General features: G+C 35.0%; 1 protein-coding gene across 5 annotated transcripts in view; it reads left to right on the forward strand.

Moving 5' to 3' along the window:
• OPA1 (OPA1 mitochondrial dynamin like GTPase) overlaps window positions 1-23,530 on the forward strand; it is an 81,716-nt gene that overhangs the window by 18,950 nt on the left and 39,236 nt on the right. For all 5 annotated transcript variants that reach the window (XM_028492395.2, XM_028492419.2, XM_028492410.2 and 2 more), the window contains 14 exons: window positions 4,630-4,683; window positions 7,713-7,817; window positions 9,496-9,582; window positions 10,238-10,351; window positions 12,270-12,350; window positions 12,476-12,550; window positions 12,880-12,951; window positions 13,035-13,134; window positions 13,838-13,968; window positions 16,549-16,621; window positions 16,714-16,786; window positions 18,059-18,174; window positions 19,078-19,142; window positions 19,911-19,987. In XM_028492395.2, coding sequence (XP_028348196.1) covers window positions 4,630-4,683; window positions 7,713-7,817; window positions 9,496-9,582; window positions 10,238-10,351; window positions 12,270-12,350; window positions 12,476-12,550; window positions 12,880-12,951; window positions 13,035-13,134; window positions 13,838-13,968; window positions 16,549-16,621; window positions 16,714-16,786; window positions 18,059-18,174; window positions 19,078-19,142; window positions 19,911-19,987 — 1,223 coding nt within the window. The remainder of the gene's footprint in view (window positions 1-4,629; window positions 4,684-7,712; window positions 7,818-9,495; window positions 9,583-10,237; window positions 10,352-12,269; window positions 12,351-12,475; window positions 12,551-12,879; window positions 12,952-13,034; window positions 13,135-13,837; window positions 13,969-16,548; window positions 16,622-16,713; window positions 16,787-18,058; window positions 18,175-19,077; window positions 19,143-19,910; window positions 19,988-23,530) is intronic.

Consider the following 23,530-nt stretch of genomic DNA (forward strand, 5'->3'; position numbering starts at 1 on the left):
GAAATTTGATATAATTCTGTTCAATAAAGAACAGATTCTGATAAAACTCAGCATAACAGTATACAAATGTTTGGTTATAGGTGCAACCAAGGAATCCTTAAAGATATACTTTTGGCTGTTAGATGATCCTATAGTATAGATCCCAAGGTTAATGTTCTAAAGAGATTAGAGTCAAATGAACTGTATGTAATGATTTTAAAATTATACTCTAAGATCTTGAAATCAGCTATTTGTGTTACATATATTAGATAAGAAAAGTTTGGGAGTTAGGTGCAAATCTTACTCAGGAAAAAATATTCAGTCATATAATTAGCTTTCTGTAGGTTCTGATATTGAAATCAACCAATATTATAGATAATTAGTGCAATAATTCTGCTGGCTAACCCTGTTGCATTTGGTGGTGGCTAATACTTGAGAATACTCATCATAGTTTCATTTATTTTTTTCAGTATCACTACCTGGCTTTTCTCAGTTCCATGGCTGTGGAATCAACTCCTATATGTTGTTTAGCTTTCAGTGAATGAATAACATAGGTAGAAATAGAAAACAAGTTATTTTCCTACTTGTGTTAAACCAAGGGAGGACTTACTTTTTTTTTTGGCTGCGTTGGATCTTCGTTGCTGTGCGCGGGTTTTCCCTAGTTGTGGTGAGTGGAGGCTACTCTTCATTGCGGTGTGCAGGCTTCTCATTGCGGTGGCTTCTCTTGTTGTGGAGCACAGGCTCTATGTGTGCGGGCTCAGTAGTTGCAGCACCCGGGCCCTAGAGTGCATGGGCTTCAGTAGTTGCGGTGCGTGGGCTCAGTAGTTGTGGTGCACGGACCCTAGGGTGCGCAGGCTTCAGTAGTGGTGGCGCTTGGTCTCAGTAGTGGTGGCTCGCGGGCTCTAGAGAGCAGGCTCAGTCGTTGTGGCACACGGGCTTAGTTGCTCCGCAGCATGTGGGATCCTCCCAGACCAGGGATTGAACTTGTGTCCCCTGCATTGGCAGGCGGATTCTTACCCACTGTGCCACCAGGGAAGTCCCAAGGGAGGGCTTACTTTAAATGGTGCTTTAGCATTCTCTGTTCCTCATGCTGTTGAGAGTACCATTTAAATATTGTAACAAGTTGGATGCTTAGGCTAAGCCCTCTGTTCCTTAGCTGTGTTACAGAAAGAAGGGGAGGGAGCTACTGTGTTTTGGTACGTTAGTTAGGAATATGAATAGAGTTCTAGTTACTAGTAGTTCTTATTTTTTTCATAATGGTAAAATAATTTTCAATGAGTCCTATAGAACTGCTATTTTAAGATTATAAGATACAGTTTAAGATTATTCATGTGCTATTGAATCTGATGATTTAAGCAATATCAATAGTGAATATTGTTTATTTTCTACACTGCCAAGGGTTAATGTTCATTTGGGGCCTACTTTATTAGCCTTTTTTCAGGCTTAGGGTTATCCTTCCTATTCCTAATATTTATTGGATTATCCATGTAACCCTTTTATTCCTCACTTTACACATTTGTAAAAGAGCTACTGGCAGGACTGTACCTCCATCTGTTTTGTTTATTAAGGCATACTTAGTAGAGCACGAAACAGGGCTTGTTCCTGCCCACTTTGCAGATACCTTGTGTGAAAGTAAATGAGACTAAAAACAATTCATGCTCCTCTATAATAATATCATTCCTTTTACTGTCCTTAAAGATGGTTTCCTTACTGTATCTTCCCCTTTGTTCCCCCTACAGTTAGTACACAGATGACTTTTCAGCCCTACACTGTCATAATGACCAAAATCCTAATTTGATGAGATTGTTATCATTCCAAGCATTTGAGGTTTGCTTGAGGTACAAAGCCACAGCTACTTTTTGTTGCTTTTTGATCATTATTTCTTATTACACCTTCAAAATATAAGTAGGCCTTCATTATTTATATCTTATTAGTAGCAGCTAATAGATTTGCCCTGTATCATCTGAGCAAAGGAGCTCGTGCAGAGACAGTAGATTAAGACTGCCATTGATAGGTTTGCTTCCTGTGAATATGTACACATACATAAAAATTTTTACGAGTCTTACGCATTTCTGTATTTCAGAATGTCCACAGTTGCTTAGCAGGAAGAAATACTTAAAATTTAAAAATCAGGCTTGGTTTTGTGAGGAGCTAGTAAAGGTTTTTCTCTTTCAGCTCTAGCTTGTTTCTGCAGAGGGTTCTGCTCTTTCTCCATCAATTTTACAGCCCTGGAATTGTAGAAAAGCTCTGGTTTCAAGACTATTGATACCCATTTCTGTCAGGGTGAGTTTTAAATTAATTTCATAATGAAAACTAAATATATTAAACAGCAGGACAAGAACTTACTGTAAGTAGCCAAATTTTACCAGTACAGTGCATCAAAATAAAATATACCCAGGTTGCTAGTTAAGACCTCAAATAAATGATAGAATAACAATAGCATGTACTATTCTCTTAAGAAAATACGTAAAAGTATCTTATCATTAATCTTTAATATTTATTTTGTGAACCTAAATGTTTTGATTTTGTTTCCTAGAAAATATTAGGTCTAATTCTTGATTCCACCATCACCTGTCTTTTATATAATAACATTAATCTTTTAATTTAACATTAAACTAAGCAGATAGGAAGTGTATTGGTAAAACTGTGCATGAGTTGTTCCTAACAGTCGTGCCAGAAGGGCGCATGATAAATTTAAACATTCATAAAAATCCAAATTTATGAAAATCTTCACAGTCACTGTACTAAATACTAATATTAGCATAAAGATTGTATTTGTAATGTTCTAATAACCTTATATCATTTTAACTCTTTATATATCCTTTTTATTTTACCTAATTATCAAGGTAACCTTTTATAGTCCTTGGCTTATAGTAAACATTCTAACTTTGTGTAATTGTATTAGTTTCTTAATTATTGCCCCAGATATAGAGAAATGTCGGATTTTCTACGGTAATTTAGGATATATTGCATGAAATCATTAAATATTCACATCTAAAACTAAAACAGTTTATACTAATATTGTTTATACATTTCATACTAATTTAACTGCAGTTGGATGAATAGTTAATGGAACAGAGTAAATCAGAGAAACTTTCAAAATGAATTGGAAATATAATCTGCATAAGAAAATTTTTATGACCATACTATTACAGTATGATGGCATGCCATATGGTCAAAATATGGAATTATTTATTTCTTCATTGGCCTTTAAGATTTTGTTCTTTGTGTTGTGGGCTCCTCCCCAACATGCTTGTTTCCTCACATTTTAGGAGACGATTAATAATTCTTGTCCATTTTACACAAACACATAGTCAAATGAAAAACACTTCTATCCGCAAGTCTCTGGCAAAGTTTGTTTTATATTATTGTTTTTCTAATTACCAAATCAAATTTAGAATTTTTAGACATAGGCTTTTTAGGAAAAAATGATACATACCTGTCATTTCTAGCAAGTATTGTCATTTTTATTTAAAAGAATTTTGAGGGAAATTTTGGTAAATTATTTGGAAATAGGAATTAAAATCTCAAAATAACTTTATTGCATGGATAAGAGTTATTAACGTCTACCTCAATAAGCAAATCATTTAGAATGTTTTCATATATATTTGCTACCGTGATGTCTTGGCTGCTTAAATAGCCAATGAATAAAGATGAATAAAGATTTACATGAATTTTAACTTGATTTTTGTCTCCTGTGGAATAAAATCATCTCTAAAAATTTTGAGTATCAGAAATTAGATAATTATTTTGAAAGACTGAGAATTGGCAACTTCGGCATCTCACCAAGGAATCAAAGTACAGTTACATGTATTTGTCATAAATGACATCATTTTAATTACAGTTGATTATTGTGTTTTATATTTGGAATTGTGACTACTTTAAAGAATAAAGTTTTTTGTTGTTTTGAATATTTTATCTTAGAACTATTAGCATTAATAACAATTTGGAGTAGTTTCCCCAATACCTGTGGATTTTATCCTACTTTTGTTTTATGTTCAAATCAATTTTAGTGCTTTACTCAACTTCATTGCTCCTGATGCATTCACTTTATTATGGGTTAGCAGATCTTGCATTGGAACTGAATTTAAAAACAAGCATCTGGCTCCACTTAAAGCTCTGAAAATGCAAGTTGTTTTTTGCATTTATTAAACACTTTCCTACTTACAGAATAGAAATGGATAGTGTTTGCTTAAAGATACACTATGACCAATGAACGTTTCAGTAGCTGTAAATGATAACATGTGTCTGACTTCCCGAAACATTTCTGTAAGGATATCATTGCCTTATTTCTCCAAGCATCCAAGTCCCTGTGCTTGAGTTCAAAATAACCTATCAAGAATATAGTAACCATATGTGTTGCTTTCTTATTTTTCTAACAAGCCAGCCATATATGACTAGAATGGCAATAGGAAGATGGTTGCTTTTTAAGGTTTTCACTTAATATAAAATTTTGATGAGCTATTTTTATTGATGAATAAGATTTCTTTACTTAAATAAGCATTTGATTTAAAATTTGCTTTGATTAAGTATCCATATAAAGCCAGTAGTTTTCACTCTTAAAAATGCTTTTTAAAAAATGTTAACTTACTGTATATTCTATATAAACCTAATTCTACTCAAATAAAATTATTTATTTTAAACATTTAGGTGTCAGACAAAGAGAAAATAGACCAACTTCAAGAAGAGCTTCTGCATACCCAGGTAATTCTGATGAGTAAAAAGAACCAGAAAGTTTTTCTTATACTCTGGACATTTATCTTTTTAACGAAGCAAAATTTAGAGTGGCTTAATGATAGAACCTTATTATTATAAGTAGATGCCCCCCAAAATGCAAAAACTAATTGAGAAATAAGGAATAATGAAGGAACTTTATAAGTTTAATTAACTAATTTATGTGTAAAAACCTATTTTTTTTAGTGAATCTTATGCTTCTAATTTTAAAGAAAAACTACGGCAAAAACTGGGGAAAGTGACCTGTCCTTATATAAATCTGTGCTTGCAATTTTACATTGATAGGCTAATTAAGTAACAGTTAAAGAAATTGGAGTTGAGTCTACCACAGTTCTTCTCTGAAGCCCAAAGCCAATCAGATAATAACCTTTCCAAATGTATTTCTAACACTACTATGAAAAGCTATTCTCTTATAATTGATGATAACAATTATCATTAGACTTGTTCTGTGCAATGTAATTGAGTAGCTAACATTCTAGTGAAAAATTGCCCTATCACCCACTCTATCTTTAGTTATTCTATGTAGATACAATGATACGCAATAATTAAGAATAAGTTAAAGAGACTTATTGGGTCTCTCTTTTTAGGGGAAAAAATACAAGGACAATCTAGATGAAATTAGGAACTAGTATATTTTGAGTCCCAGGTTTTCTTAATATCTATGCATTATTTTTACACTTGACTATATGTTAGAATTGCGTGTGCTCTGAGCAGCACTGTATATATTTATGGCTTCCCAGCCAGGTGATTACAATCTGCAGCCAGGGATGAAGAATCATTGACCTCAGAATGTGGTCTCTGCAGCATTAGCATCAGTAATGTCCTTTGGGAACTTGTTGGAAATGCAGATTATTGGTCCCATCCCATCTGCACTGAGTGGGAAGCTCTGGGTGTAGAACTGAGCAATCTTTGTTCTTAAAAACCCTTAAGTGATTGTGATGAATTCTTAAGTTTGAGAATTACTGGTCTAGATGTCTTTGCAGGATGACCCAGCAGCACATCTCTGTAGGAAGACTGCAGATTGGCACCTGTACTAAAGAGTGTTTCCAGCCCCAGAAAATGTAGACCCCTATAATTTATTCCATATTTACCAAGAAGTGAGCCAGTGGAAATCCTACCACCCCTATATATACCTATTGATATCAACCCTTCAATTTGTACAGTTGTTGTCAGCTGCTAGGCATTGACACAAACACTTGATGGACAGTTCATGATGTAATAATAGCGTTATCTATATCAGTAGTGTGCAGTAGAAATATAATGCAAGCCACGCACTTTAAAATTTTTACATTAAAATAAGGGTGAAAAGAAATAGGTAGACGTTAATAATAAATTTAACCAGCAGATCTAAAATAATATCATTTAAACATCTAATTAGTATAAAAAATATTAATGTGCTGTTTATGTATTTTTACTGAATTATAGAAATCTGGTGTGTATTTTATACTTAACTCATCTCCATTCAGACTAGCCATATTTCAAGTGCTCAGTACCTGCATGTGGCTAGTGGCTACCATCCATATTAGACAGCACAGATCTAATTCTTAGATAACTACCAGTATTTTGTTATATATACTGTTACTACAGATAGATGAACAAATTCTGTAAAAATATATTTATAATAGAAATCTAGCCTGTAGTTCTACCGGTCTCATACTATATTGTTCAATTACATAATATTTAATTTGGCTTAAGCTGGACATTCTCTGAGAATAGAGCCATGATCTCTTGTTATTTACTGTATGCTTGGAAGGTTATAATAACCTAACATTTTCTAAGAAATATTTTCCATTTTAAGAGTCATGTTATTGTAAGTTGGACATAAACATCCAGTTGGTTATAGGAAAGAGTAATTCTTAATAGTTTTCTGAACATTGTTAATGTTTAGAGAAGAAATAATAGTGTGCAAACAGAGAAGACCAATTAGAAAAGTATCATATTTATTCGAGAACATTGTATAGCCAAGCATCTACTTTGACAAAAAAGCCTATCTAAATGTATGTTTTCTTTAAATTGTTCTTATATCAATATATTTTTTTTATTTATTTATTTTTAGCTGTGTTGGGTCTTAGTTTCTGTGTGAGGGCTTTCTCTAGTTGAGGCGAGCGGGGGCCACTCTTCATTGCGGTGCACGGGCCTCTCACTATCGCGGCCTCTCTTGTTGCGGAGCACAGGCTCCAGACGCGCAGGCTCAGTAGTTGTGGCTCACACGCCCAGTTGCTCCGTGGCATGTGGGATCTTCCCAGACCAGGGCTCAAACCCGTGTCCCCTGCATTGGCAGGCAGATTCTCAACCACTGCGCCACCAGGGAAGTCACTATATCAATATTTTAAAAATTAATGTGTAATTTCTGGCCACAGAAACTTACCAAAACTTGGAAGAGCTTGACCCCTCAACTCAGACCTGTATTCAGAACTCTGTGACCTTAGATAGGCTACCAAGCATCCCTGGCCTCTGATTCCTAATCTGTATAACCTTTGCCTCACTTGAAGGCTTACGAGAGTTAATGCAGGTGAAACAGTCAGGAAAAGGCCTGTCACATACTGCATGGTCAGGTACTGTTAGCTATTTTTATTTTATATCATTTTTATAAAATAATATGGGGGATGGGGAGAGTTTGAATTTTTGTCAAATGTCCCTTTAATGATGACTTAAAGTTTTGTTGTAATAGGAAATATTGCTTCATAGAGTATACTTAAGAACTTCCTTCTTCAACTCCTTTCGTTTTTAGTATTTTAATAATTTCTTCAACATAAACAGCAAAGACTTTTCCAAACAAAATGCCAATTGAAATAGAAAACTATAATGAAGTTCATTGTTTGAGATAAGATTCATAATTTATTTGTTCAACATTTTCATAGATGACTTTTAAATGAAGTAATTCATTTTAAGTAGGCAGGAGATATTGCTTCAGGATCTTGGAAGATTTTAATTTACACTTAATGTTATTTTTTAACCCATCTCTTTCTTATAAAGTTATGTGTATTATTTTGTTGCAGTTAAAGTACCAGAGAATCTTGGAACGGCTAGAAAAGGAGAACAAAGAATTGAGAAAATTAGTATTACAGAAAGATGACAAAGGCATCCATCATAGAAAGCTTAAGGTACTTTAAGTTTGTCTTAATTTGTTCGCTCTCAGAACTTTACCATTTCACATTGTGTGTTGATAAATACCGGTTTTTAAGGAACTGGAAAAGTTTCTATCATCCTTTTCTTTCTAACCTGATATGCTTAGGGGATAGGGAGGTCTCTTCCTATGTTAAGACTTATCACAAATTATAATCACCAAACATTTATTTTATACTATATCCATAAATTTTCATACTTTCAAGAGTCATTTCTTGTGAATCAGTTTATTTTTTCTGAAATATTTAGTTTATCTCTAGGTTTACTTAATTTATACAGCTATAAAATCAGCAAGGTAAGTTGATAGAAAGTTACATATGTCTTATTTTCATTGCCTTACTTGTATTGCCACTCAGTGAAGAGGCCACTTTCTCCAGTTTTACAATAGTTAATGTTTTCTTCTGGAACGTTCCTTAGACATTTTAAAGTATTTTTGAAAAAGCATGCTGGTATTGTTATCATCAGCACATTGGTAATTACCATTATCAGTTAATTAAATCTTATTATTCCCCACTAAACCAACCTTTATGTGCTAAATGAAATTGAAGTCATTCTTTTAACTTAAATGTCATATAAGTAAACAGAATTTGTACGTAGCAAAACTGCAATAAATCATGGCACATTCATTTTGTAGCCAAGGTCCAAAGATATATAGCCCTAGTTTAACCAACATGTATTGATAGTTCTGATTCCAAATTACGACTGCATAAAACAAATAAATAGCATGACTTTATTTATAAGTCAACACATGGCAGTTGGGAAAAACCACATCCAAGTGTTAATATATATTGAGAATTATATATATTAATACTGAGAAATTGTATTTTCTCTCATAAAATGAAATGGTAAGGAAAATTCAAAAAGTTTTTTGTTTATTTTTAGGTGGAGGGCATAACAGTTGCTTTCCTTTTAATTATTTCTAAGTGTTGAGAGATGAAAGGCAGTGTAGACCCTCATTTTATTCCTACTTTAGCACTACAACTTACCTTTAATTATTAAATGCTTGATAGTAACCTTTTTCCCAGGCCTGTGTATATGTTCAATCATGCCTCAAATACTTGAAGCTTATAATTTTCCAGAAACCGTGTTTGATACTGGTTTTACTGAGAGAACAGTACAGGATGTCTGTCCCTGGTGCTCTCACATTTTAGTCTGCCCAGTTATCAGTGTACACTAATCATTCATACTGATTTAACAATAATCTTGGTGATTCTTTCTCTACTTTACCAGTTCTTCAGTCTCTCTTTCTCTCCCACTCTGACGCATACACCAAGCATTCCTTTCAGTTGGTCACCTGGCCCCTTATTGGGCGTTTTTTGGTGTTAATGGTCTTCCTTTGTTGGGCACTTAATGTTAGCTCTTCAATATTAAACAATAACCACCTTCTTTTACCATTTAATTAGAAGGTTTAGAAATCATGAATTAATATACTGTGTTAAATCATTGTCTCTTTAAATAAAATAAATTTGATAAGAACATGGAATTTTATTCTGTATTGTTTTACATTTACTAGGAATATTTATTTGCATAACTAGGAAAAGCAATACAGTTATTATGGAAACATTTTGGATGTATCAGCTCTTTTATCTCCACACATCTATGGTTTTTTAAAAATGTTTTCACTATTTTATATAATTAATTTTTTGAATTTTATAGAAATCTTTGATTGACATGTACTCTGAAGTTCTTGATGTTCTGTCCGATTATGATGCCAGTTATAATACACAAGATCATCTGCCAAGGGTAAGTAAAAAATTAGTACACAGTGAACTTGCCCATTAACAAAAAAGCACTGTAGTTTTTTAAAAAGTTACATACATAATACATACACATATGTATAGACATAAGACAAAGACATAAAATTTTCTGTATAATATTCATGTGTTCTAGGTGATGCGCTAAGCATTGAATATTGTTTGACTCTTTATTTTGGTCCATTGGTTTACTTATATTTATGCATAATAAAGTAAGGCTTTAAGATATTTGGCATTATGTATTCATGATATCCATGATATTAAAATACCTGAATGGTGGATAAGATTAGGTACATGAGTGAAATTTAACCGTATAGAATTGAAAATGTCTTTGTAAAGACTAAACTAGCTATGGAAAAGATTTGTGGAATATTAATGTTAATGTGGTTTTAAAACTAGTAGTTTAAATTAGCATAAGTTTTTAATAAAAATTTGGCTTTAAATAATTGATCCAGTTAATGTTTTGCTGTTTATGTTTTCAATACACATCAATGTATGAACCATCATTTTTTTCTGGGCGATATTTTAAAATCATTTAATTGTAGATAATTTTTAAGACTAAAAATTCTCAGCAGCATTCCAAATCTATTAAATTTAAGTTGGTATCAAAAAATATGAATATGTGGTATTTATTTTGTCATAAGGTTGTTGTGGTTGGAGATCAAAGTGCTGGAAAAACTAGTGTGTTGGAAATGATTGCTCAAGCACGAATATTCCCTAGAGGATCTGGGGAGATGATGACACGTTCTCCGGTTAAGGTAAGAGAATAGGCCCTCTGGATTAATAGACTTATTTTGGTGGTCATTTTGTAATATATTTAAATGTTGAAGCACTATGTTATACACCGAAACTAACATAATATTGTTTGTCAACTCTACTTCAGTTAAAAAGGAAAATAGGCCAAATGAAGTTCCTCAGGAAAGTAGTCACTTTAATGAAGTTTGTCCATTGTGTTAAAATGAAGAATTCTGACAAAAGAAATAATTGATATGTAGCATTTGTAATTATTGCTAGTGTAGAAATCAGTAGGCGGCATCCCTTAGGCATGAACAAAGATCAGGAGTTTTTCTTGCTGTAATGTAGACACAAGGATGTGTGTGTATGTTTTAACTCAGCTGATGGATGGAGTAGGTATAGAGTGATTGGAGAAATGGAAAATTGAAGTCACCAAGAATGAAGGCTAGAATAGTGGTAGAAAGTGAGACAATGAGGCTGATGCTAAAGTCTTACAGAACTGAGGTCTGTTTATAATTGCAACAGGCAGTCTAGTGTGATTCAGACAGTGCATTATTTGGGGTCTGGCTGTGATTTCAACCATGTTATGTAAAACTAGTTTCTTTTTCATTGCTTTGTGTTATTGTGTGAGTATACCACACTTTATAGATCCATTTTATTGTTGATGGGCATTTGGAATATCACCAATTTAGGGGGAAAAGAATGAACTGACTATATCATGCTCTGTAATTAACTGTAAAAATATTGTGAACCTACCTTTTACATTGTAACCAGCACCCTAATTGTAGTGGCTGTGGCTGATACTATATTTTAGGAAGGAGTTCACTTTCTTCCAGCAGGCAGATACCTTGGACAGATTTCCTTGAAACAGACAAGGCTGTTCTCTTTTCAGTTTGCCATTACTTCACTAGTATTTACCAGGACTTCTCCTCCTTGCTGGACTCTAAACTCCAGATTTTTGTCTCCCCTTGAAGAGTGAAATTGCCAAAATCTTGACTTAACATTTTAACCTCTTTAACAGCTTCTTTGTTCCTTAATGTGCAAATGCCTTAAAGGGAAATTGTGCATAGAATGTAGGGCTCAGTTTTTGGAGATTTATTTCTGCTGTCCATTTTTCTCTGAGAGTTTGGCATCTTAGATCGTGGCTGCTTGATAACCCTGGAGTCCGATTTTGTCTCTTCAACACAGTGAGACTGCTACAAGTTTTAAACTCCTCTTTCAGGCTACCCTGTGCCACAAATCAGCAAATGCCCTGAGGGTAAATAGCTGCAGGAATATACCCATCCAAATCCTTTGGGGTCATTGACTCAGTCCAGGCTGCCATGATTGCTCCTCTGATGTCTTCAAACAGCTAGGTTTTATTTGTTATCCTCTGTATGCTTAGCTAATCTTAGTAGACAGAATTGTATTTTAAAAGTGAAATCGGATCATTATAGAGAAGCTTGAAAAGTTACAACTGAAAAGTTAAGGAATGTGAAGTTTAGAAGTTCTCATGAAACCACTGACTGTTGACATATAAGTTGTTAGAGAATTTCTTGCTCAAATGTCACTCCTTGGGTGAAGGCTGCCTTAGTTCCCCTTAGTACTGCTCTCCTCTGTGGCATCCTAGGTTTTGCTACACAGACCTATTCTCTGTGTATATTTCTCCCAGTATATAATTAGGCCTAAACCAGGGACAGTCAATTCTTCGAGTTCCCCCATCTACAATGCCTGACACACTTGGCTCTCAATAAATAGATGTTGAATAAATGAATTGTCCTTTACCTAAATTTACCTTTGAAGTAAAATGCAAGATTTCCTTTTAGTTTTTCAAGTTTTGAGATTGATGGCTTTGTGCTTGGTACTCTGTATAATGTTGACTGGAAAATGAGAACCATGTAAGTGCTGTGGGAATTAATAGGAATTGTAAATACAGTCTTCTCAATTTTCTATTAATTTCAGGTGACTCTCAGTGAAGGCCCTCACCACGTGGCCTTGTTTAAAGATAGTTCTCGGGAGTTTGATCTTACCAAAGAGGAAGATGTAAGTAGAATTTGTATGAGGTTTATGTATGTAACTTTTTATAACATGTGTAAACTTACAAAAGACAACTAAATGGAATATTTAACTGAAGATTTCCTTAGGATTTTGTTGCTTTCCATTGATAGCTTGCAGCATTAAGACGTGAAATAGAACTCCGAATGAGAAAAAATGTGAAAGAAGGCTGTACTGTTAGCCCTGAGGTAAGTGTTGCAGTTCATTTCAACAGTGTTTTATGGAAATCCAATGTTTATGGTTTGAAATCATGGTGTTAGCATTGATGTTTAGATTGCAGCTGTTCCAAGATACTTAGTCTTTTATTTTTCTTTTAATATTCCAAATAATGTATTGTTTTGTGGATAATTTTCTATGATAATTACTGTTATGGTCAGAAAAAGCATAATTTTTTTCTGAGCTGCATATCTGAATGGATGAGATACAGAATTTTCAAAATATGTGTCACCAAAAAATTCCTAACAAACTGCCTCCCAAAATTAGTTTTTTGGTTTTCGGATTTTTTTTCCCTGCACAGACCATATCCTTAAATGTAAAGGGCCCTGGACTACAGAGGATGGTGCTTGTTGACCTACCAGGTGTGATTAATGTAAGTATTTACAAAATGTGTGTTTTATCTTATTTCTATTGTGAAAGACATTTATAATGACATTTAAAACCTTTTTCTTCAAGACTGTGACATCAGGCATGGCCCCTGACACAAAAGAAACTATTTTCAGTATCAGCAAAGCTTATATGCAGAATCCTAATGCTATCATACTATGTATTCAAGGTAAGTCTTATTGAAAGATTTTAATTGCACTAATATTCTTCCTTACTTAGCAATCAAAGCTTTGTTCTACATATGCATGTTACATAAACATACAAAATAAATATGTTTTGTCCTCTCCTCTTAACTTGTTCGTTTTATTAGTAAATAGAATTGAAGTTGGCAATATTTTGATAAATTTCACTGTGTAGGCATCAGACATTTTTATTGGCTAGAATGTCTTTTCATAACTAGATAAAATATTAAGAAAAGTTTTCTTACTATAATGTAGACACAAGGATGTAGCTTGTTGAAGTTTTTAAAACCTACTTTGTAACCATTACAGTGTCTTATTTATTTATTTATTTATTTATTTATTTATGGCTGCATTGGGTCTTTGTTGCTGCGCATGGGCTTTCTCTAGTGGCGAGTGCAGGCTTCTCTTCAGCGGTGCACGGGCTTCTCATTGCGGTGGCTTCTCTTGTTGCAGAGCATGGGCTCTAGGCCTGCGGGCTTCAGCAGCTGTGACACATGGGCCCAGTAGTTGTGGCTCGCGGGCTCTAGAGCGCAGGCTCGGTATTTGTGGCGCACAGGCTTAGTTGCTCCTTGGCATGTGGGATCTTCCCAGACCAGGGCTTGAACCCGTGTCCCCTGCACTGGCAGGTGGATTCTTAACCACTGCGCCACCAGGGAAGCCCTACAGTGTCATTTTTCAATTTTTTTTCAGATGGATCTGTGGATGCTGAACGCAGCATTGTTACAGACTTGGTCAGTCAAATGGATCCTCATGGAAGAAGGACAATATTTGTTTTGACCAAAGTAGACCTGGCAGAGAAAAATGTGGCTAGTCCAAGCAGGGTGAGGGCAAGTTCTTTATACAAGCTCCAGTTATGACAGGGACTGGTTGGGGGAATAAAAAATTTCCTTGTGAAATGCAAGTAGGAATGGGATTTTTCTTGGTTCTCATTAAAAACAAAGTATTGTATAGTTATAGTAAATTACTTAAGTGCACTATCGAGGCATAAGTGAAATTCCACAATTGTAATCAGTTTGCTTCAAATACTTAAAACTGCTAATGTTGCTTACTCTAATTTAATTTAAATTTTGTATGTTGACATAGAGTCATTAACCTCATTTGTAGTATTTTTTGTTATAGTTTAAACTTTTTTTTAGTTGATGTTCATAAATTAATGTAAAACTAGTGACAGTTTAAATTCCTTTTGGGCCTTACTTATTTTATCCTGTTTTTTAAAAAAAATTTTATCATTTATGTATTTTTTTTCAGATAAACATTACGTTTCTTAACTGATGAAAGACTGTGTGGCAGATTTTCATAATAGAGAAGGCATTGCATGGGGTGTCGGGGCTCAGCATTCTTATCCATGCTCTACCACCGACCAGCTGCATGTCCTCCGTCAAATCTTGTTACTTTTCTGCATCCAGTCAATGCACCATCCAACCTATTAGTCTAGTTGATCTCTAGGTCATTTTCATTTCTGAGATTCTGTGACTTCTATTCATGGTGTTCAGTGTCCCTTCTCTCCTCCTCCCTTAACGAGGAAAGGATTTTATTTCAAGGTACGATTGTGTGCAAGGTTTATTAGGACATGCTCTCTACTTAATTATGAAGGCATAAGGTAAAAGTGGGTAAAAGTGCACAATCCGTAGCCAGATTGCTTGGTTTCACATATGCTCTACTGTTTGCTAGCTGTGTAACCTTAGGTAAGTTGTTTTACTTTTTCAGTGCTTTAGGCTTTCTCATCTGTTGGAAATGAAGATATTAATGGTACTGTCTCATAGGTTATGGAAATTTATTGAGTTAAATATCCATCATAAAGTGGTTGAAATAGTGCTTGGCACAAAAGTGTTATGTAAATGGTGGCTATCATCTGTTGTTATTATATCTTCATCCCCCATGGACCAACTCCAGATATAAGTACCCATCCCTCTGGCTACTGCTTAGAATTTCTCTTTTTCCCATCCGAAACTCTGTAGGACTATGCCTCTGTGATGGGGTTCCCAAGACAGACCACCCGTAGGCTCCCTGATTCTGTAGAAGGACTCACAGGACTCAGTACATAGTCATATTTCCACCTAAGATTTTATTACAATGATAGGATGCAAAGTAATATTACAAAATGAGAAGGTGCAAAAGGTGATATCTGAAGGAAACCAAGCTCATGTTTCCAAGAGTTCTTTCCTAGTAGAGTCATACAGGAAATGCTTAATCCTGCCAGCAACAGGTTACTCATTAGAGACGCAGCACCTAAGGTTTTTATTGGGGGCTTTTCATGTAGCCACCCTCAAGTACCAAGATTCCAGACGCCCAAAGGAAAGCAGATGTTCAGCATGAACCACATGGATTGCACAATGAGCCACTGTTATTTAGGGAAAGTTTTATATCAGTGTAGGGGATTGTTTACCAGTTAAGTTCCCAGATGCCAGCCAAGGACAAGCAGGCCCTTCTGAGGACAGCATCTCAGGCCTGCTGTGTTAACTCTTCTCTGTACAGCCTCCGTGACCTTAGCTTTGCCTTATTTTTAAGGGTAAGGCCCGCCCTTGGCAGTATTGGTCCTGATAGGGAGGAGGGGAGAAGTCAGGTAGAAGCAAATTTCTGTGCTTCCCTCCCATTTCCCATCATTCCTTTCATTTCTTTCTCCTCTTCTTTAGGATAATGAGTTTGCATTTCCTCTGAATACAGTTGAAGCTTATATCATTCTTTTTTTATACCAAAGAATCCGCATTAGCCTAGAAATGTAACTTGCCTTAGAGGAGGGATTCTTACCTCAGTATTAATCTGAATGAGCTTCTGGGAGTAGGAACTCTTTTATGTGTGAATGATAGATCTCTGTGCAAATGTGCATTTTTCTGGAGACAGAGTCTGTAGTTTTTATTTCATTTAGAAAAGGAGTTTTGACCCTAAAAGAGTTGAGAACCAATGGACCCAATTTTTTTTTTATATATAGAGTTAAAAAAAGAAAAAGAAAAAAAAGACTGTCCAACTTCGTTAGAATTTAGATATTGGGGAAATAGTAATAGCAGCTACTATTATTGTGTGCTTCTGCATGCCTGGCACTGTGTATAATCTTTTCAACCACCATTTTGAAAAAGTTAAGTAGCTTACTTAAGGCCACACAACCTAGTAAGTGTCAGAGCAGAAATCCAAACTAAGGCCTGACTCCAAAGCTCTATATGTCATTCCAAGTTCTAATTTTGGTACTTACATTTTAACAATACATTTTTAATACAACAAAATTAAATGTATTTAATTTTTTCCTCAAATAGCAATTGAAATGCATTTCAGTACTTTTGTACAGACATATATTTACCTAAACACATACATATATAGCATTATTAAATTTGCTTTCTAAATAGCATGTTATGCTTTAAAAATTATGTAAACTTACATCTGTTTATTTTTCCCACTTTTGAAAATAGATTCAGCAGATAATTGAAGGAAAACTCTTCCCAATGAAAGCTCTAGGTTATTTTGCTGTTGTAACAGGAAAAGGTATGCAAAGACAGATTATTATAGTTTTTTGTTGTTTTCAAATAATAAAAATGAATTTTCTTAGTGAGAACTTTACCATCATCTCTCCCTAGGAAACAGCTCTGAAAGCATTGAAGCTATTAGAGACTATGAAGAAGAATTTTTTCAGAATTCAAAACTCCTAAAGTAGGTATCTTATTTAAATATTTGAAGAATTTATAGTGAGGGAGTAGCTTCAACTGTTTTCATTTAAAAGTTTGTTTTATAGCTATCAGTATAACATTGTATTTCCAGAATTGAATTCCAAATAGCGATCTGTATTTAATAAGCAAGTCCTCAAGCTACTCTGACAGAATTGGGAGCAATTTATCACACAGTACAGTACATGCTGTTGTAATAAACTGCCCCTTGGCATATGGGCATTGGAGACCACACTGACACCACTTAAGTTGTTTTACTTATAAGGTGATTTTTTAAAATCAACACTTATATGTCTAAATGCATGTACACATTTCTCTTACAGTATTGGGGAAAGTTGGAGTGAGGGGTGGGAGTGTGAAAGGGGTGTCCTTAAATAGATATTGACAGAAATTAACAGAAAATAAGATACTGACAGAAAAGCAAAGAGGAAAAGCTAAAGGGCAACTGAATTTTAAAACATTATAACATGTAGAGAGTCTCTTGAACTGGAAGAGTGCGTTTGCCTCTATATTAGTATAGTAAGTCAAGGTAGTCTTTTCACACGTAGTCTTGAGAATTGTCTGTTGGGTTGGGAGCTGGCAAGTGGGTAGAACTATGCTATCCAATACAGTGGTCACTAGCCTTGTGTGCTTGTTTAAATTTATTTATTTATTTATTTTTGGCTGTGTTGGGTCTTTGTTGCTACACGCTTGTTTTCTCTAATTTCAGCAAGCAGGGGCTACTCTTTGTTACTCATTGTTGCGGTGCACAGGCTTCTCATTGCCCTGGTTTCTCTTGTTGCGGAGCACGGGCTCTAGGTGGCGTGGGCTTCAGTAGTTGTGGCTCTCGGGCTCTAGAGCACAGGCTCAGTAGTTGTGGCTCATGGGCTTAGTTGCTCTGCGGCATGTGGGATCCTCCCGGACCAGGGCTCGAACCCATGTCCCCTACACTGGCAGGCAGACTCTTAACCATTGTGCCACCAGGGAAGTCTCTAAATTTAAATTAGTTAACATTAAATAGAAGGAAAATTTGAGTTCCTCAGTCACACTAGCCACACATTTCAAGGGGTCGATAACCCCATGTGACTAGTAGCTGCTATATTGGACAGCACGGGTATAGATTACTTTCCTCATCACAGAAAGTTCATTGGACCGCCCTAGTATAAAATGATTAAGTGGCTATTCTCGTTATGTTATAGCAAGCACATTCTCAAACTTGGTGATAGTATTGTCCTTTCTGCCACTTTAATATACTTTAGCTCTGGTTATTGTTTTGTAGGACAAGCATGCTAAAGGCACACCAAGTGACTACAAGAAATCTAAGCCTTGCTGTATCAGACTGCTTTTGGAAAATGGTACGAGAGTCAGTTGAACAACAGGCCGACAGTTTCAAAGGTAAGTTGGGTTTTTAAAATAAACTCTCAAATTTAGATATTTTATTAGCTAGCAGTCTTGGGCATCCATCAGATTCTTTACTTCCTTTAACAGTTGCTTTTCATTCATTTACTATAAGATAGTATGTAGGAAAAGGAAAAATACAAATCTTCAGTTGTATGAGAGCAGGATTTTTCCTTTCAGGGGAAACATTGCTAGGAGCACATTACAAAATTTAAACAAAGTTTGCAGTAGTGTTTGGGAGAAAGAACCTAGTATAACTATAGAGTACTCCGATTCTGTCTTTTTAGAGGAAAGAGAGGAAATGTGTTGGGAAGCAGAGCAGCCCGTGTACTTTCAGCTACATTGTACTGGTTCCTGAATCCCACGCTTTCCTGTTCCTTGGCTTTGCTTGCTTCTGTAGTTTCATTTGGTGAGAGTATATCCTCCTTCCATTTTCTCATTAGGAAAGCCTACCTATTTATCCCATTAGTCCCTCAGCAGCCTTGTAAGTATTATTCTCATCTTACAGAAGAGCAAACTGAGGCAGAGAAAAATTTACCTAAGTAACACCCCCAGCATCAAACAGTAATAGATAATAGACCCAGGATTTGAATGGGGTTCAACATCAGGATTGAGTTGGTGATATGACTTCAGAGTCCCATGCTCTTAGCAACTGTACTAAATTGTGTCAGCTGTGTGCTTTGTGGATTGAAAATGGAGAAACTAAACTCAGAGGGATTAGTTTGGAAAACTGTTGCAATAATGCTATTCTGAGATATTGAGAACCCAGAGTACTCAGGAGCTATCTGTGCACACTCAGAAATTCAGTTAATATAGCAGATATGTGAGAGATAGCCTTTAACCACTGCATCTGGAACTGAAGAGAATCCTCAAACTTGAGCATTTTTCCTTCTTCCTCAGCAACACGTTTTAACCTTGAAACTGAGTGGAAGAATAACTATCCTCGCCTGCGAGAACTTGACCGGGTAATATTTATGTACCTCATGTGTTTTGTATATATCTAATTTAGTATTGCGCTCTAACAAAATTTATGTTGACGAGCAAAATCTGGTAAGCTAAATTGTTTTGGTTTTTAACCATGATTACTAATTTAGAGTTGCAAGAATACATTTCCAGGAACAGTTGTCACTTTTACAAATAATTTAAATTATTTATTACATAATAAAAAAAGTAATTAGGGATCATAGGATATCCAAACAAGTGTTCAAAATTTTTTTCTGAAAAGGTGAAGAATAGTCTTTCAAGGTCTTATAAATTAACATATTTATGTAATATAAACTTAAAAATTATACATCAGCTTTTTAACCTTTTCACTGTTTATACTCTAAGTTAATAGGTCTTAAGTATTGGTTCTCCTTGATTTTAAAATGCTATCAGTTGTAAAACACAGCATCAGATGACTGTTACTAATACACTAAATTAATGTGCGTTAACTTTCACATGATGTTTGTTACGTAAAAAACTTATCTGAACAAATGTTCCGTGAAAAACTGCATTCAGAGTTGAGTGAATAAGGTAGGCGTGTGTCAGTTTCTTTGTCCTTATCTTGATATTGGCATTCCTAAAGAAAGAGACTAGAAGAGAAGAGTGTTACTTGCTGGTCAGGCATGCTTCAAACCTAAGCCCAGACAGTAGCTTGTCAGAGGCCTTCCTTTTAGTTATCTCTGAAAATCATGGCAGGGCAAATTGTCTATCTTATGAAAATCTTACTTACTTGTATCTATATTGCCTAGAACGAACTGTTTGAAAAAGCTAAAAATGAAATCCTCGATGAAGTTATCAGTCTGAGCCAGGTTACACCAAAACATTGGTGAGTATTTGACCTTTTCTCAAAGACTTTACTATGTGAATTATAATGGAATACTAAAATTTAGATGGATAAAGCAGTGATTTATTGTAGTCTTGGCCTGTCCCCCCCAAACACTTAGTAAATAGGCAAGAACATAAAAGTATGTTTTTTTGCAAAATCTAACCACTATTCTAGTCTAACCAATTAAATATTTTAAGTATAATGAATTATGTATTTATTATGTATCTCTGAGAAGAGATATTCTGAAAGATAGCTTTCTCCATGCTCTTTTGAAATCTTCATTCATCTTAGGTTTTTCCTTATCTTATACTTAATAAATACATAATTTTGATTCTATAAAATCATTTAGGTAAAAGTTTTATCAAATTGTGCTTTAGCTAAGTATCGAACAGTCTAACAAAACTGGTTGCTCTTGTTGGATTACACATAGAGAACAAAACTACAGAGAACATTGATTTGTAAACGGAGAAGAGTATATTATTTCAAATTCTCACATCTGCATAAGAACACTGGTGCTTTTGTAATACGTGTCTGATATGTTTTGTACAAATCACATTTGAAATTGAATCCTATTTGAGGTTTTTTCTTAAATAGCAAGTAAACGCATTCTTTTGAAAAATACTCATGCAAATCGCTTTTAGGGCCAAGTGTCACCTTCAATTTATGTTTTATGTAAATATTGGCACTCTTAAATATGTTGGAATGGCAGTAACCAAAATAGGTTCCATGTACCTCAAGCAAGCTATGTATAAATAGCTTAAATTTTAAATTTTTATAATCGTATTTTAATTAACAAATCCCTTATATAAAAATTATCTTTATAATGAAGTCTGTAGTATTTTAAGAATTTATTATTCTTGGAGCAGAACTGCCATTTATTATGAATATTTTCTGTAACTCTTCTGTTTGCTCAGTTGAAGATTATCAAAATTGAACTTAGACAGTAGTGTCCAGTCCTTAAGTTTGTATTCAGTACTACTAGTTTCCTTATGTTGGTGCCCTTTCTTCCTCAGGAGTGAACCCTTTTCTCTCCTCAAGGAGTCAAAATTTGCCTATTTTTAATCTCTCTCCTTATCCAAAAAAGAATTCTGATCTTATCTGTATTTGATTGATTAATCGTATATATATATATACACACACACAAAAAACACTTGTTAGCATTATTATTTGTATTTTAAGCCAGTTCTATGGCTTTCTATAAGTCATCCAGCTTTTGAAGTTTGCAAGAGATAGATATGTGTGTGTGTATATATGTATGTATGTGTATAGTATATACATATACTCATACACACAGAATGAATAGTGCTACTTACTAGGTTGTATGAAGATAATGTACAGAAAAACTGATTTGTAAACTATGATATCTCATAATGCTATTTATGGGAGAAAAATGTGGTGCCTCTGTGAATTTCTGGCATATCAAATGGAATGGTTAGTTTTGTTTGGACAGAGCAAGTCTGAAATCAAAGTGTACCTACACTTAAGCAAGCCTTGAAGATAAATCTAATTTACTTAACACAGGTGGTGAAGGGAATTTGTGAAGGAACAAGAAACCTATATTGCCAGATTGCCTATTGAGAAGGCAAGGGAGAGAACTAGGACATCTGGCTGCTAGAGATTTATTCTTTGAGCTGCTGGATCTTTTCATCACCACCACCCCCACCTCCGCCCCACCCTTTTTCCCCAGACACTGTAGCTTAACACAAACATAGATCAAAATAGCAGGTCCTAATCTCAGCTGTTTGTGCCACATTGATTTCAACTGCATTGCACCCAAAATGTTTTATTTTTGTGACATAGTTGATGTTGTATCAGGTAGTATCTTTTTGCTGCTTAAAGCCTTATGTGACATTTTAGGATACACCTCTAAGATGTTTATAATTATTTAAGTCACAGGACTGTTTGATCTGTATTTGGTAATCCGGAAGCACTGTTACAAGCATTTTGTCATTCTGTACTTCAATCATATTTTAAGAAAGTTATTGGAGGTTTAGATTTGACATATGATTCATTAGAGTAAGAAATAGGCTCTCAGCGCTTTCACACAATATGCTTGATCTTTAGGAGTCGATTACGGACACTAAGCAGGAGATAGTTAATTTATCCTTATTTAGAAGGATAGCTGGCAGGATTTATAGAAATACACTTAAAAATGGTATTGCAGTATACATACAATTTTGGTGAAAAGTATTAAGTTTATTTGGTTGAAGTTAAAAGAATGAAAGGAATATGGGAATGCACAGTTAAGTACCCTAACTCAGATGTAAGGAATCAAAAAAGTTTTCTTATGATTTGAGATTTAAAGAGTGAATAGATGCTAGGTAAAGGCAGTGACCAGAATATTGCAGAGGCCAAGAGGTGAGAGAAAGAAAAGTGACACAAGTAACTGAAGACAGGTACCTATGGCTTTAGCATAGAAGGAGGCAAGAGGCAGAAGATGAAACGGTGGATATAAGCAAGATGTAGATGATTAAGGGCCTTAGAAACCATGTTTAGAAGCTTGAAATTTATCCCACAACCAGTGAGGGCCAATGAAGAGGTTTAGGCAGGTTTGCATTTTAGAAAGATTTTTGTAGTAGGGAAAGTGGAATACAGGTGGAGAAAACTGAGCAAGGAGACAGTTGATTGTTGAAGTAATCTAGACCAGAAGAGATAGCGGCTTGAACTTGAATAGTGGTTGTGCAGGTGGAGAAGAGGAGACTTTTTTTTTTTTTTTTTTGCGGTACGCGGGCCTCTCACTGTTGTGGCCTCTCCCGTTGTGGAGCACAGTCTCCGGACACACAGACTCAGCGGCCATGGCTCACGGGCCCAGCCGCTCTGCGGCATGTGGGATCTTCCCGGACTGGGGCACGAACCTGCGTCCCCTGCATCGGCAGGCGGACTGTCAACCACTGCACTACCAGGGAGGCCCGAGGAGACATTTTTGAGATATATGAGAGGTTACCTAGAGGATAGAATTGACAGGATTTAGTGATTGGATGTGTAGGTAATGGAGAAGAGGAGTCAGTTAAACACTGAGTACATCTATATCCAGTAATTATATTGCTAGGGCTCTATGGAAATGAAGATACTTTTGACAAAGATGAACACATAAGAATCTTCACCAAGGTTTTGTTTATAAGTGTAAAAAATTGAAAACTTATGTTTTTGTTTGTAATTACATACTTGATTTATCCATAGAGTGGATTACTATGCAGCCATTGAAAAATGTAGGATGTCAACATGGAAAACTATGTACAATATACTTTAATATTATATTTATTAAACAGTATGTGTAATATCACCTCTGTAAACACACACAAATAGTAATGTAGGCATTGAATATTTTTAATCATAAATTAAGCTGTGAATAGTGGTCATTTAGTGAAAGAGACATTATGGAGGACTTCTTACTTTTTCTGTATTGGTTTTAAATTATTATATAGAGTAAGTCCTCTGCTTTATTTATTTTTTTTTTATTTTTGCGGTACACGGGCCTCTCACTGTTGTGGCCTCTCCCGTTGCGGAGCACAGGCTCCGGACGCGCAGGCTCAGCGGCCATGG

This window comes from Physeter macrocephalus, chromosome 1 (genome assembly GCF_002837175.3).
Source record: "Physeter macrocephalus isolate SW-GA chromosome 1, ASM283717v5, whole genome shotgun sequence".
Taxonomy (NCBI): domain Eukaryota; kingdom Metazoa; phylum Chordata; class Mammalia; order Artiodactyla; family Physeteridae; genus Physeter; species Physeter macrocephalus.